Raw genomic sequence first — 16,803 nt, 5'->3', positions numbered from 1 at the left:
AGTCAGCTGCATGAACTGTCACAGACCAACTTAGAATCTAGTGACTGGAAGGCCAGGCCTGGTCTCCAATTATATATCAGAGCAGGAGAAAACATTAATTCCAGATTGAGTTTTGATGGCACTGGCAGACACTGGGCAGTCTGGTTTCCAGAGGGTCCGTGCAAGTGCCATCCACATGGGATGTCCTCCGGTTCCCCACATCCCTCAACCCCGTTTACAGGCATTTTCAAACTTACGACATAATCACAGAAGAGAATGAGAGCCCCTCTTCGTACTATTTCTCTATTGCACATTCCAAGTTTGGCTGCCAAGTCAGAATCCTCCTCTTCTCCCGACATCTGAGGACTAAGTAACTTCGTGCTGGACAGACTGTGTCTTCTAGAAGGAGCAACAGATGCATTGACAATGTTTCTGGATGGAAGTGAGCTTATTTGCAAAATACTGAAGATGATTATGTTGAATTCTAGTTCTAAAACAGACAAGTTGTTTTCAATATTGCCGTATCAGAACGCTGTATGTGTTAATATATACTTGCAGTTATCTATTCCTAAGCTACAATAAACCACACAGGAAAAACTAAAAGAAACAGAGAATTTAACAGGCAGAAAATTAAAATGCTTGCCTGAATGGCAAATCCACATAAAGCTGCACATTCAACCAGAACTCACACTGGCTATGTTTGATAATTGAGCAATTGCTTTTGAAACTCTCCATCTGCCATGAAAGTTGTCAACTGCCAGAAAGAAAACCTCCCTGCTTTCATGTTTTACTGTTCATTTTCCGATGAAACATCAGCACTCTAAACATGCTCAGGAACATGCTTACGCTCTGGAAACCCTGTTTAAAAACACTTCTTCTCCACTGACAACGTTTATTTCACTTTACATTTACTTCTTCTCACTACATATTTTTTCTTTTTGAATAGGTGGGAATTACCAACCTTGAGACTCTTGGCTCTAGTCCATACACTTAAAATGTTGACATACTCCCAAACTGCTCCTCTGACCTTCAGAGTCTCACCTAGGATGACATCCTTCCCATCTTAGTAAAGAGCGTTAACAGGGACAGAGGTCACGTCAAGCTAAGAATATTCTGAAATACAACAACTTTTCCTGTAATCCCTAAGGATTTAGAAAAGAACTGGTAAAAAATAAAATTCTACAGATTTAAACTTTTTACTAACTGCCTTTTCTCTGTTTCCCAACAGGTGAACTGAAGGTAAACTAGAGCACAGCCATACAAGCTCAGCAGTCGCAAGGAGCGAGCCACTGTGCAGTGCGTGACGGAAATTTGCAGACACTGCTCGCCAAAAGGGGCCAGACTCAAAAGGCTACACGCTGCGTGCTTCCATTTCTTTCTTAATTTTTTTCCCCAGAGACAAGGTCTTGCTGTGTCACCAGGATGGAGCACAGTGGAACGATCATAGCTCACTGTAACCTCAAATTCTTGAACTCAAGTGAGCCTCCTGCCTCAGCCTCCCAAGTAGCTGGAACTATAGCGATGCGCTTGTAATTTTGAAGTCTTTTTCCTGGAGATGGGGTCTTGCTAGGCTGCCCAGCCTAGTCTCAAACTCCTAGCCTCAAGTGATCCTCCCACTTTAGCCTCTCAGAACACTGGGATTACAGGCATGAGCCACCACACCCAGCCTATAGATTCTATTTTTATGGCCTTCTGCAATGTGGGCTGAACAGAGGGACAAAGCACGGATTGGTGGTTAGACCTGGGGAGAGGTGGGACATGGCAGAGGAAGAGGGAACTGTTTGAAGCGACAGCACTGCTCTCTACCTTGATTTGGTGGGGGGCAGGGAGGGTTACTGACTACAGTTGGACAAAAGTACATTTTACTGTATTGTAAATTACGTGTCAATGTGAAAACTAACCAACAGGAAACCTGCCCTTTCTCAGTCGGCCATCCTGCCAGCCCCAGTGTGACTTACACTCAAGCTGTAATTGTGCACTTTGCTCATTACCCTATATAGGTATAGGGTAATGAGCCTCTGGAAGAGAAGAGGCAGCATTTGCAAATCAAATATTAGCAGTAGACGTAAAAAAGGTTCAGTGTCAACTCAAATTCAGCCCCAATTTGTAGCAGCATAAGTCCCCCAAATCCCAGGCCATACACTGCCAGGTGCCAGTGGCGAATGTCCCAAATCCAGGGTGACTCAGAACAAGATGAGCTGGGAAGTGACCAACATGTCATGTGTACCACAACACACCCACGAGTGCAGAAGTATAGGCAGGACTCTAACAATTCACCAAAAGGTAAGACAGATCGAGAGCGAATCATAAACCCACAGTGACAGAGTCCATAAGAAAGGGTCTGGGCCAGGGCAGAGCCCACACAGGGACCTCCTGGAGCAGAGCACCCAGTGTCGCCTGGAGCCAGCTCCCCTCTCGGAGCCAGCCTGGGAGGACGTGCGCACAAACCAAGAGGGGGTCAAGGGTAAACAGCAGGAATGTCTGCAACTGGATAGAGCAATTTTTATAGCTGTTGAGTCTACAGGTAAAAAGAGCAGCTGTGCTTTGTGATTCATACTTCTAGTTATTCATTTTTCTCATCTTATGAAAATAAAAATATACTCATCCCCCACCCCCTACAGCTGGAAAAACACGGTCCTAAGGGCAGGGGTTTAAGCCAGAACACCTCTGCTCTCTGTGGGCATCCTGGACATTTATGGGGATTTTCCCCTTTCACCATAGGGAGACCCTAGACACTGGCATTCTAAACTGCTTATTACATATTATCTTAATTTTACCTTTACGTTACTATTAAAAAACAATTTTTTTTGAAATTTATTAGGTTAAAAATCCATTGATCCATTATTATTATTATTATTATATGGAGATGGAGGCTCACTCGGTCCCCCAGGCTAGAGTGCAGTGGCGCAGTCTCAGCTCATTGTTACCTTTGCCTCCTCGGCTCAGACAATTCTCCTGCCTCAGCCTTCTGAGCAGCTGGGAGTACAGGCACCCGCCACCAGGCTCAGTTAATGTTTGTATTTTCAGTAGAGACAGGGTTTCACCATGTTGGCCAGGCTGGTCTTGAACTCCTGGCCTCAGGTGATCCGCCCGCTTTGGCCTCCCAAGGTGCTGGGATTACAGGCATGAGCCACCACGCCCGGCCTGATCCATTAATGTTATTTCAGGATAATAGAAGGAACAATACAGAAAGTTATAAAGGAAAACGTGTTCAGAGGGGGTCAAGAAACAGTCACAGAATTTACAAAAAGCAGTAGTTTGCCCTCAGAGGGCTGAATGAAGATGCCTGCCAAATTCCAAACTAAATTTACCTTTGGTTTATTTCTTTTAAACACTGACTATCTAGTTAAGCATTTCTGTTATTTCAACTCAGGGGACACAATTCCCAGATCCGGAGCTTTCTGATACAACATCAGAGTAAGCAGGCACATCCGTCAGAAAAGGAGCAATCTGCTGACTCGGCGGCTGATTTCCATGCACGTTGAAGAAGCACAGAACTAGAAGACACTGACTTTCTGTCTCCTGCCCCCACAGTGCCCAGTCATCATGACAGGCCTAAGACATCCTCCACACATTTCAAATGTCATCACACTTCTGTCTCCTCCAACAGAATGATCAGACCCCACTATACAGAGCACAGAGTGGATGGCTAAGAAGGCCTCCCAGCAGTGGGTTTCCAGCTGAGTGCCATGGACTGGCGCTACTGGGAGCCCTGGCCTCACATGGCCCAGTATCCACACTGAGCAGACGGGCACTGTAGCACCTGCACTCTTTTCTCTCTGGAACTTCTCCCCAGCGTGGGGTCTTGAGCCTTCCAGAAACACTATGCTGCAGATTCAGCTCAGGGGAGGGAGGGGTGGGGTGGGGGGGAGGGAGGGGTGGGGTGGGGGGGAGGGAGGGGTGGGGTGGGGGGGAGGGAGGGGTGGGGGGGAGGGGAGGGAGGGGTGGGGGGGAGGGAGGGGTGGGGGGGAGGGAGGGGTGGGGGGATGGGGAGGAGGGAGGGGCGGGGGGGGTCACGGCTCTTATTTCCATACATATACAAATAACTGAGTGATAGAACATCTAGAAATGGAGCTTAAGCCTGAAAACTGTCTGCAAAAAGAGGGCCACCCATAAAGAGAAACTTAGTAATCCTTTTTGAATAGTAAGAAAATATTTCCAAGCCGTTTTGAAATTTGCTAAATCGTTACTTCATTACCCAAGAATACCCAGAACCACATTTAATTCATAATGAAGTTAAGACAGTGCAACCCGCCTGGCCACGAAACCAATTTACGGACTAGAACTTAGCAGGAGCCACACGGCATGACAAGAATATCCCACAAGACGGAACGGTGTCAGAGAACTTGCCAAAGAAAATCGCATTTCGAAAGCAGCTGCTGTTCTGAATGCCTGTAGCTGGACCGCATGTTTGTCCCTACAATATGCTGCCCATGAAAGGAAGATTAATATGCAGCAGAAATTTTACAAGCCCTCACAAAAAATGGAAAATGAAAATGCCTTAACGGTGGCCAAACCTCGGGTTACTGGGAGTCTCAGGACAGTGCTGGGCTGGGGCCCTGGGCTACGGGGCTCTGGAAACCTACTTTGGGGTCTGCTGTACTTCTGCCCACCAGCGGTAGTCGGTGTGGTTGACAAGCAGCAGGATCTGACACCAGAGCAGCACCAGGGTCGGGTGGGTGGTGATCATGGAACGCGCCCGTAAGTTCAAGCTCTCCAAGGTGTAGAAACTGCCACCAGAGCCATCACTGCGGAACAGTCTAGTGGCAGCTGCTGTGATTCTCCGGAACATTCCTAGAACCAAATAAAGTTAAGACTTATTAAGGAGAAACCTCTTTGCTTTCATCTTGGTCCAGTGCCACATGGCTATGTGAAGATTTTTACATAGAATAGACACAGGCTGAGCCATTTTCCATACTTATATATTCAAAGCACCTGGCATTTAGAAAATTCTGATTTTTCTAAGCAGAAACAGATATCCCACTTATTTAATGGAATGGTCAAGAAAGCTAGCATTCCTCCTCTCCCACTGTCTACCCCCACACTGGTTGGTAATGCCAAGCCCTCCAGGAGCTCCAGGCGAAAATCTGAACACAGCTCCCCGACAAGTAGGCAGGGAACACTCAGCGCCTCGAATCACCACACTTGGGCCACAGTGGGGTCCCCACAGGACTGAGCCACAGCTACACAGGCAGGACTGGCACCCTGCACCTGCCAAACTGAACAGCTCCTGTGCTTGCTAAGAACTGAGGATCAGAAATGCTGTAAGAGGCCAAGTGAGCAGGCAGGACAGGTGCTGAAAGAACATGGCAGCCCCTTGCGGTCTAGGCTCTCTCTGTGTGTTCTCTGCAGGCTCCTGACACCTGATAGCCAAGTGGTCTCTGTGCCTGGCCATGGAACATCCTGGGCCTGAGCAGGCCAAGTGGCAGCCTGCCCACACGCAATGCTGGCACCTCGGCAACATACTCAGTTAGAGTCTACCCACAAGTTTCTCCACAGCATCCTTCTCAGGCTCCAGGTATCATGACTTCATTCTATCCTCTCCTTTGGACAAACACAAAGTCAAAGGCACAGAGACAGGCACAGGCTGCAAAGCACAGCAGGGAGTGGCAGCAAGACCCAGGAAACAGAGAAAGGCCCATCTGGCTAAGGTTGCCCTCTCCTCAGAGCTGGGCCTCCTGGCATCACTGTTGGCTCACAATTTTATTTCTGATTTAAATTTCAGGCCAGGCGCGGTGGCTCACACCTATAATCCCAACACTTTGGGAGGCTAAGACCGGCGGATCACTTGAAGTCAGGAGTTCGAGACTAGCCTGGCCAACATGGTAAAACCCTGTCTCTACTAAAAATATAAAAATTGGCTGGGTGTGGTGGCGGGTGCCTGTAATCCCAGCTACTCAGGAGGCTGAGGCATGGGAATTGCTTGAACCCGGGAGGCGGAGGTTGCAGAGAGCCAAGATCGTGCCACTGCACTCCGGCCTGGGCAATGGAGCAAGACTCTACCTCAAAAAAGAAAAAAAACCCAAAAACTCAAAACCTCCCCATAGTGAAAGGGTCCTGAAACAGGCAACAACGGAGTATAGGCTTTCTAGGGCTCCACAATGCCTTAAACTACAACCTGAGACCAAGAAGACTGCTAACAAAAGCAGCACACTCAGAGAATACAGGCCCAGTCACAACAAGGAGTTCTAATGCCCTGTCTCTGGCTCCTCCAGGGTTCCCAGGATTTCTCTACACTTGCTTCAGTCAGTATCATCCCCTCCAGTCCATTCCGCAGGGGCCTCATCCTTCTGTGGGGCCCTCTGTTCCTGCATGGGCCCCTTGAGTGAAGAGGCATGCACTGCCTTCAAGGAAGACTGCAGCCAGGCCACAGAGCATGTTTATGGACAGAGCTGGGAGGTGGGGGTTTTGAACAGGTAACAGAAACCCACAATCCGAGCTGTGTTCTAGATGGCTCAGTGTCAACACAGGCTCTGAATCAGACTGCCTGGTCAGATCGTGGCTCTACTGTTTACTACCTGGGTGACCTTGGATGCACCTCACCCGGGGCCTCAGCTTCCTCAGGTGTAAGTTGGAATTAAGAGCAGTATCTGTTTGCAGGGCTGCAGTAAGGAGCAAACAGGAGAACCCAGGTAAAGGGCTCAGCACTGCACAGGGCAAGGAGGAAGTCCTCAGCCCCTGGGGCACCGGCAGCGGCTGCTAGAGCCTATTAGGGAAATTCAGGTGGAAGATGACAGACTCTGAGGGCCACCTCCCAGTAGATGGAGAGGAGGTCAGGTCAGGGTCCCTGGGGTAGGGGGAGGAGGAGCTGACAATGATGCTGGGATTCTGAACATCCCAAATGATCTAATTAACAAGAAGAGGCCCTGGAGAGTAACAGTGGTGCTAGTTCCATCTTAAGCGAAAGCAAGTCTGAGGTACTGGCAGGACAAGCCCTGTGTCGAGAAGCTGGATGCCAGGACTACATGGACCAGCAAGAGAGTCGTCCATGAGAACAACAGCCAAGGTCACAAAGGGGATGGGTCTACAAAGACCAAGGAGCAAGAGGAGAGAGGCAGAGACACAGAGAACAGTGACGAGATACCACAGAGAGCAACTCGGGGAACACAATCAATCAAGTGGCTGGACAGAAAGAACCCTGCAGAGGAACAAGAGGGAAACAAAACACCAGGGGCAGCGAGAATGGAGTGCAGAGAGGGAGGGACCGCTAACGAAGGAAGCAGGAGAGCACAGGAAGTGCCACTTTGTTTTTGATTTAAGGCTGGCTTAGTGAGGCTGTAAGCGTGCAAGAGAGCAGCTACAGCCAGAAAGACAAGACATACACGTTTTGCTATGTTAAGTACGCATGGATTTTTTTTTTTTTTTTTTTGAGACAGGGTCTCACTCTGTTGCCCAGACTAGAGTACACTGACACGATCACAGCCCGCTGTAGCCTTGGCCTCCGGGGCTTAATCGATCCTCCTGTCTCAGGCTCCTGAGTAACTGGGAGTATAGGTGTGCGCCACCATGCCCAGCTAATTTTTGTATTTTCTGTAGAAACAGGATTTCACCATGTTACTCAGGCTAATCTCGAACCCCTGGGCTCAAGCAATCTGCCTGCCTTGGCTTCCCAAAGTGCACAGGATTACAGGTGTGAGCCACCACACCTGGCCTGCAATGCATGTTTTTAAATAAGCATCAAAGGCAAAATTCAATTACAGAGAACCCAGAGGATGTGGCGTAAGGAAGCAGACAAAGGAGGAGCGAGGAAGCGGCAGGAGTGTGAGGCCGAGCCTGGGGAAATAGTGAAAGTCCCCTGTTCCATCGGGACGTTACAAGGAACCCAGGGCTCCTTCCAGGTGGAGAGGAGGAAAGCTGGACAGAGGCTCATGAAAAGGTTCATCACTCTCTCTGCGGAGAGTGAAGCAGACTCCTGCTGGCATGGTGTGGACACGGCAGAATAGCAAAGGCTGTAGAAGGCACTGCACTCTCAGCGGCTCATTCTGAAGGCGCCACTAATACCATGGTGACACCCGCCTGGTCCCCTCCTTCCAAGGGTTCCCCTGACTTTCCTCATCCTGGAATCACCTGTTTTTATCCTCACAGAAAACACATCAGAGACCACGGTGCTGCTGCCGGGAAGCAGCAGGATGACATCTCCTAATCCCTTTGTACAGGGTGGGGCTGTGACCCGCCACCACCAGAGAACACCAGCAAAGGCACGCATGTTGCTTTAAGTCCAAGGCCACAAAGTCTTCTTCTCTACCTTCCTCTCCTTGTCCCCAACCAGACACAGGGGATGTGGAGGCCTGGAGAGGAGAACCAAAAGAAGGAAAGGAGCCTGGGTCCCTAAATTCCCACAGGGAGGAAAACCACCTGTGAGCCAGTAACACCCTCAATGCACTGTCATAAAACCAAGAAACAACCTTCCATGGTGTGAAGCCATGGAAATGTTGGTTTATTTGTTACGGTAGCTAACATTACCTAACAAAGGCAACAGCAGCATTGAGAACATGGCTGAGATTAGAAGACGTTTCTCAGTGGAACACTGAGGGGGTCCCGGGCAGTGATGACCAGCAGTCTAAGATAGAAAGAAGGCAGAGCCTGTGGATCACAAGGGTGACACAGGGAAGCCAAAGGGCCTTGGGTGAGGAGAAAGGGGCCAAGTGTCCGGAGACCACAATGGCAGTGCAGGAAAGCAGCGGGGCAGGAAGGCAGACCCAGGCTGTGCCCAGAGAATTAGCTACAGCTACACCCAGCAAATCCCCAGGCCCTGTTTTTGTGAGCTAAACAAAGAAATACCAAAAGGAACAATGGAAGCAGGAATTGGAAATAAAGAATGCTGTTTTCAAAACAGGCAGGATGTGGGATCGCATCCCAACTCCAGCATCGAAGACTCCTAGGGCAGTGACCTCTCTGGGCTGAGCGTGTTCAGCTATGACGTGGAGAGAGCCATCTCTTCTCCATGCCACACAGTGACTGGGCCCATGGTGGGTATTCTGCAAGCGCCAGCAGCTACACTCACCACTATCAACCCAAGAAGTGGTCTGATGAGAGAAAGAATGACAGGCAAGAAAGAATGCTTGGGTTTTCATTCTTGGTTTTGGCATAGGATCTTTTAGAACCTAAGCAGAAAGGGGGAAATACTTCACAGAGCTGTTCTAAGAATTAACTGGGATAATGAAAATTAAAGTACCGCATACCCATAAGAGAATTCCATTGCTCCCAGCATTATAATTGTTAGTAGCCCTGTCCTTGCACAAGCATAAACCTGAGTCAGTGTCAACTTTATTACTACAGAAAGGACCACTTTCTTTCTCTTCCAGTGTTCCTGCTTGCCCCATAAAGTGGAGCCACTGACCCTTTTGAAGGGACAGGGAAAAGAGCTGCCGTGCAGCCATCCCCTCTGCCACAAAGGAAGGGGTGGGCATGCTTCCATGAGGGTCACAGGAAGCGGTGGGTGCACTTCCGTGAAGGTCATAGGAAGGGGTGGGTGTGCTTCCGTGAGGGTCATACGAAGGGGTGGGTGCACTTCCGTGAAGGTCATAGGAAGGGGTGGGTGCACTTCCGTGAAGGTCATAGGAAGCAGTGAGCGAGCTTCCGTGAGGGTCATAGGAAGGGGTGGGTGTGCTTTCATGAGGGTCATAGGAAGGGGTGGGTGTGTTTCCGTGAGGGTCATAGGAAGGGGTGGGCGTGCTTCCATGAGGGTCATAGGAAGGGGTGGGCGAGCTTCCGTGAGGGTCACAGCATGTCTCCACCACCCACCAGGACTCAGAGAGGAAGGGGCAGCAGCTCCTGCCACCCTGACTGGGTAAGGTCTGGATGGCAGGCTGTGTTGAGGGTACAGGCCAGACAGTTCTAATCCAGCTTCATGGACAACAAACAAAGCTGATGCTTCCACTCCCTGGGCCTCTGGTTCCATCATCTGTTTCTAAACCAGTCCATCTTGGACCAAAAGAGAAGGATACTGGTTACCCCAAATGCTGTACACAGGAGGACAGGTATCTTTCTTGGCTATTCTGCTTATCCTAGATGGAATCTGAAATAGGCAAACAACTTTGGGATAAATATCCTCCTCCCCCAATAAGAAGAAAAGCAGGAAAACTAAAAGAGAAGGGTGCCATTCAGACTAGTTCCTGAACTAGGTATTATTTAAGAAGTAATAGCTGAACTGGACAAATTTAAAAGTCTCCATTTTCAGTGTATGGGTGGAATTCATAGCCTTTGTTTAAGCAGTACATAAATACAAATGACCAATTTTACATGTTAAATACAACTTACTTATATAAAAACACAAGATGAATTACTTCAACTCTTATCTTAAAACCAACCAAATATAGTAATTCTGCCACCTAGTGTCTTTCAAATAAATGCAGTCAAACGAAACAAGAAGACAGAAACGGACATTTACGTAAACACACAGACAACTTACTTGCAAATGTTGGGCCAAATAAATAAGGTCCAAAGACACCAGCAAGAAACCCATGTGCCCTCTCCAAGCCCCCCATTCTCTCCAGTGAAGCTGCTTCTCAACAGACCTGCACTGTCTCACACAGGAGCCACTACCCACACAGAGCTGTTTAAATGTAGCTTAATTAAAATTAAATAAAATTATAAATTACGCTCCCCAATCAGACCAGCCACATTTCAGGTATGGACACCACACGTGGCTGAAGGCAGCTAAATGAGACAGTGCAGACGTCCTGGCTTTGCTGGAAGTTGTACTGGACAACAATAGTAAACATATTTTGCCTGAAATTTGGGATGGAAGGAGAGGAAATCAGTGCAAAGAGACGGTAACCACCTTTGAACTGCACAGAAATCGCTTGGACATGCAGAAGGACACAGAACACACAACCCTTATCCCACGAAGGCAAGACTAGTTCTTAGAAATGAAGCTACCTCCTCCTGGCGTCAGATCCAACCAATCAGCAAAATATAAAAATGACCAACATACTAAAACTGACCTATCGTTCATTAAGAAGCCATATTTCCTCAACTTTAAACTTATTACAGTGGTCAGTGAAGCAGAATCCAAAGGTCTTTAAAAAGAAACAAGAAAATTACTTCAATAATAGCAAATAAGGCTCAAAAACCAGAGTTCATTATCAAAATGAAATTTTGGCCATGGCCTTTGCGGAGGGTGACAGCAGCTGAATCAGTGGCCATGAAGAGGCCTCTTTCTCCGGAACTCTGTGGCACCAGGCGGCCAGGCCCCACCTGCTCCCTGCCTGCCTGCACTCTCAGCTACTCTCTCAGGTGCCGGAACACTGCTCTGCAAAAGGCTGGCTACTTCTCTCCCCAGAAATCCTGCCTCTGCCTGCCCACCCATTCTGTCTGTCACTGCACTACTGTTCTCCTTCATAGGAAATATCAAGACTTGTGATACTGACGCACTGACTGTAAGTTCCGTGCAGGCACGAACCAGGATGCTCAACTGGCCCTGGCAGACCCAGAGCCTACTAGCATGGAGGCAGCCACGAAGGAGTCTCGTCTAATGCACCAAGGCTGAAAACGCTACTACCTTTTACTTTAACGGTATGTATGCAAAACGTATACAAAAATCCAGTAAGAGAAAGGAGCTTCTGATCACAAAAGCACCTTTCCCATTCCTTTTTAAGGCAACTACTTGTTAGCATTTCTGTTTTCAGTTCTGGTAGTTACCTCCAAAATTCTAATCGATGCACTGTTATCCCTTGCAGCAGACCATCAGTTACTGCTTGCATTCCTCTCCCTTACTCCCAGAGACCAGCCCCACCTCCTCATCAGTGGAATGCTGTCCAGTCTCTCATTTGGCCCAGGCAGACCAGAGTGTTCAGGGGTTCATGATCACCAATATGACTCATGCAGGGCCAATCACATGCTACCTGAGGGGCTGAGAACACAACCTGCTAGAGGCCATCTTCTGCCACGTGAAAAGAGCCCACCAGAGAACAAAACTAACACAGAAAGCAGAGATGAGACTGGGCGCGGCAGCTCAAACCTATAATCTCAGGGAGGCTGACGCGGGAGGACTGCTTGAAGCCAGTAGTTAAAGACCAGCTGGGCAACATAGCAAGACCTCCGTTTCTACAAAAAAAAATTTAAAACCTAGCCAGGCATGGTGGTGCATGCCTATAGTCTCAGCTACACAGAAGGCTGAGGTAGGAGGAACTCTAGAGCCCAGAAGTTTGAGGCTAGAGTGAGCCATGATCGCACCACTGCACTTCAGCCTGGGAGACAAAGTGAGACCTTAGCTTTAAAATTCAAAATAATTATATAAATTAAAATACATTTAAAAGAAGAAAGCAGAGCTAAGATGCCTAAATATACAATGCAGATCACAGAATTAAAACATTAGATGCAGTCCTACCTACCTAAAGAGAACCAACTACTACCCTTGTCTGTACTTTCTAGGCGGTCAAACCAATAAATTCTTTCTCTTACTCTAGTTTAAACTGGAGTTTTATCCCTGCAACTGAAAGACTGTTGAATACAATAACCACATCATGACTTGTCATGATTTTTAGACTTCAAACAACTTTAGACACTACCCATTAATTCCACCATAATAAAGATGAGATTTCACTCATTTATACTACCTCCTACCAATCTGAGTTACACCTTTAGTTCTATTTGGATACCTCTGTAGCCTCTCTATTTTGGTCTGTCAACTTTAGATGACATAATCACATAACCTCAACAATGCTAGATAAGGATTTTAGTGCCCCATCCATTCCCCACCCCATCTCTACCACCTACTTCCCAAATTAACTTGGCTAATTTTCCTTTATATTCATCAGAAATGAAAACATTTTCATTCTGTTCTGAAACCACAATTAGGTCAGTAAGTCTTCAGCGTTTCAGCCACACATTGATTCCATAAATGAATGCTCAAGCAGTATTTACATTATGACTATGTGAATACAGTTCCCACCAGAGCCAAAGATCCTAGAAGGCTGGCATCTCTTTCTAGATGTCTTTGTGACCCGAAGCCGCTTAAAGGAGCTTTTTAATATAAAGGGCTCCCAATAGATCAACTGTTGAAAATCAAACCACATTTCGGCTTGCTTCATATTTGGACCATGACTGTTTGCTTTTCCTAGAGATTAGAATTGCCTTTCTTTTTTCTGTTGAGAGAAGAAAGATGTGCCTATCCCCCGTAACTAGTTTTCCAGCTTTTAACTTGCCTATGTAAAGCAAAGCATTCTCATTACAGTCGTTCTTCTTGGAAAACACACTGTCCTAATCTGGAGTCGTCTGTTTCTATGCTTGCTGCACATCTGGCATCTTGTGACTTCCTCTCTTGGGTTCACTGTCCTTGTCATTTTCTTTCTTTAGAGACAGCGTCTCAATCTCTTGATTGAGACTCCAGGCTGGAGTTCAGCGGCACACAACCACAGCACACTACAGCTTGACCACCTGGGATCAGGCTTATGCCACTATGCCCAGCTAATTTTTTTTATTTTTGTGGAAATGGGATCTCTTGCTATGTTGTCCAGGCTGGTCTCAAGCTCAAGCAACCTTCCCACCTTGGCCTCCCAAAGTGCTGGGATTTCAGGTGTGAGCTACCATGCCCAACTTTCACTGACCTTGATCATTCATAAAAGTAAAAACATGTTGGCCCTTCAAATCTTTAAAACAGGAGGAAGCTCTCAGGTTTACCTTTTTTTTTTTTGTAAGAGGCAAGGTCTCATTCTGTAGCCCAGGCTGGAGTGCAATAATAGCTCCCTGCAGCCTTGAACTCTTGAGCTCAAGAAATCCACCTTAACCTCCCAAGTGGCTGGGACCACAGGCACATGCCATCATACCTAGCTAGTTTTTAATTTTTTTGTAGAGATGAGAGTCTTGCTATGTTGCTCAGGCTGGTCTCAACCTCCTGGCCTCAACTGATCCACCCACCTTGATCTCCCAAAGTATTGGGATTACAGGCGTAAGCCATTGTGATTAGCCCATCTTAACCATTTTTAGGTCTTGTTTTGTTTTCTCAAGGCAGGGTCTTACTCTATAGGCAAGGCTGGAGTGCAGTGGCATGAACACACCTCCTGGGCTCAAGCGATCCTCCCGCCTCAGTCTCCTGAGTAGCTGGGACCACAGCCATAACACCATCCCCGGCTAGTTTATTTGTACAGATGGGGTCTTGCCATGTTGCTGAAGCTGGTCTCAAATTCCTTGGCTCAAGCAATCCTCCTGCCTTGCCCTCTCAAAGTACTCGGATTACAGGCATGAGCCATTACACCTGGCCCATCTTAACTATTTTTAAGAGCACAGGTCAGTAGCATTAAGTACATTCATAATGTTATATAACCATCGCTACCATTCATTTCTAGAATAACTCCTTTCATCTTGTAAAAGGGAAATGAATAACCATTAAAAAATAACTCCCCCTCCCCCACAGCCCCTGAAAACCACCATTCTACTTTCTGTATCTATGAATTAACTACTCTAAGACCCTCATATAAGAGGAATCACACAGTATTTGTCCTTTCGTGACTGGCTTATTTCACTTAGCATAATGTCCTCAAGGGTCACCCACGCTGTAGCATGTGTCAGAATGTCCTTCTTTTTTAAGGCTGCATAATATTCCAGTGTGAGTATATACCAAGCTTTGCCTATCCATTCATCCATCAATGGACACTTCAGTTGCCTCCACACTTTAGCTACTGTGAATAATGCTGCTATGAATGCTGGCATACAAATACCTTTTTATTCTTCTGGGTATATACCCAAGAGTGGAACTGCTGGGTCATACGGTATCAAGTTCACTCTTTTTTTTAAAGACGGAGTTTAGCTCTTGTTGCCCAGGCTGGAGTGCAGTGGCGCAATCTCGGCTCACCGCAACCTCTGCCTCCCAGGTGCAAGTGATTCTCCTGCTTCAGCCTCCCAAGTAGCATGTGCCACCATGCCCAGCTAATTTTATATTTTTAGTAGAGTTGGGGTTTCTCCATGTTGGTCAGGCTGGTCTCGAACTCCCAACCTCAAGTAATCTGCCTGCCTCGGCCTCCCAAAGTGCTGGGATTATAGGCATGAGCCACAGCACCTGGCCGGTATCAGGTTTACTCTTATCAGCAACAAACATTTTCAACTGGCACACTGGGCAAGGCAGAGTTTCTACCAAGCAGCACAGCTCCTACACTCAGAGTGTATAGCGCAGAACAGGGAATGATATACTCTGGGAAGACTAATGTGATTCACCTACCAGACTTGAAGATGTGGATCAGACACATGAGCAGCGTGCCTAGTTCTTGGCAATAGAAAGTGTGTTGCTGTTCACTCATTTCCACCTTCAGCTGCTTTGTAACAATGTCCTCTAAAAGAATACCAACCAGTTGTAACAGAAACCTTCCAAGAAACAGAAAAGGATGACAATGAATTAGGTGACTACTATGCAGCACTTATGCCAAGTATATATGAAAATATATATACGGTGGATGTAAGTGAAGTAAAAATACAGGTAAAGTACAACAGACAGCTAAAGTGCAATGCATAATGCCACTGCTCTGGGGCCAGTCACTGCCTCTCTGTGCACCACCTTCCTCGCTGAGGATAAAATGGCAGGCAGCATTTTTTTTAAGCTTTATAAACTGTACAGCATTACACAAATACAAGCTGATCATCTGTCACAGAAATTTAACATATCATCAGTTTTAGCCAGCTGCTTCAATGTGACAGAGGGAAAGCCACGGGCTGCTGCTGAACCTGCAAACAAAAAGATGCTCAGCAGGCTTACTGGGCTCATCTCCATCAACAACACAGGGCATCCCCGCCGATGACAAACCAAGTGACGGCTGCATGAACTCAGTGAATGCTCAGAATCCAGCAGAGGCGGACAGAGACCCATCTGGTCAACAAGCATTTACGAATGCCTGATCACTGTCCTCAGGGAGCTTCCAAGCAATATATGAGGGAAGACAGGATTTGATACTACAGATATTCAGCGGAGGCCATCCACCTTGCAGGGAGAAGTATTTTATTACTGACAGTGCGTAAAACTGCCAGCACATGGTGAGAATAAATATAAGACTCACTTTTAGTGGCTTCTCTTGGGTTTTAACTTCCTTGAAGGCAATGCACCCATGCTGTCTGCCCCCAGCACAGCCACCCCACTGCCCTACCCTGCCTGAGGTGAGCCACTGCTGCAGCATCTCCAATGAGGACAAGAGACAGAACGTGACAGAACCTCAGGAGAGGTATGAACTAAGAGCCACAGATAAGGACAGATTAGAAAATTACACTCATACAAACTACTTTACCCAACTCAGAACTGAAGTGAGACCAAGTGTTATTCCAGACTTACTGATCACAAAACACCACGTGACCTCCCAAAAGGCATGGATTAGTTATAGGCTCAGATATAAAGCATACCTTGAAAATGTTTCTTCCGGTAAATTCTTTATTTGTTTCCCTTCACTGTGTTCTTCTAGTGTTGAATTACTGTCCCCATCTCTTAACCTATTAATTACTGGACAGGAGATTAAATATGGAGAGAAGGAGAGCTCCTGAATACGGGAAAGAACAATGTCTTCAGTTGACTGGGAAATCAGAACCCTCAAAATGGCTAGGATTCCCGATATCCACAGTTGAACGGTGCTCACAGATGCCTAAAATAAACAAAATACTAAGTCATAGCTGAAGAAGAATGGAAGATCAAATTTCCCCCAATTGCCAATTTTGTGAAAGAAAACTGCCCCTATTTTACCAACCTACCAATAAATCTGCCTATCACTGAGTCTCAAAGTGTGGTGGTCCCAGAGAAAGCTTTAGTATCACCTGGGAACTTGTTAAAAACGCAAACTCTCAACCTCCACCCAAACTGACTGACCCAGATATTCCAGGGGTGGTCCCAGCAATCAGTTTGTGAACAAG

General features: G+C 47.0%; 1 protein-coding gene across 4 annotated transcripts in view; it reads right to left on the bottom strand.

Moving 5' to 3' along the window:
- The window catches only part of HTT (huntingtin), a 158,875-nt gene that overhangs the window by 38,096 nt on the left and 103,976 nt on the right, over positions 1-16,803 (bottom strand). For all 4 annotated transcript variants that reach the window (XM_012466834.2, XM_064365445.1, XM_064365444.1 and 1 more), the window contains 4 exons: positions 16,303-16,538; positions 15,137-15,279; positions 4,566-4,773; positions 237-378 (listed from right to left, as the gene is read on the bottom strand). In XM_012466834.2, coding sequence (XP_012322257.2) covers positions 237-378; positions 4,566-4,773; positions 15,137-15,279; positions 16,303-16,538 — 729 coding nt within the window. The remainder of the gene's footprint in view (positions 1-236; positions 379-4,565; positions 4,774-15,136; positions 15,280-16,302; positions 16,539-16,803) is intronic.

The sequence above is a fragment of the Aotus nancymaae genome, unplaced genomic scaffold, assembly GCF_030222135.1.
Source record: "Aotus nancymaae isolate 86718 unplaced genomic scaffold, 86718_ANA_hifiasm-v0.15.2.pri h1tg000006l, whole genome shotgun sequence".
Lineage (NCBI taxonomy): Eukaryota > Metazoa > Chordata > Mammalia > Primates > Aotidae > Aotus > Aotus nancymaae.
Note: the sequence above shows the minus strand (reverse complement) of the source record. Positions and strands in the feature narration are given on the sequence as shown.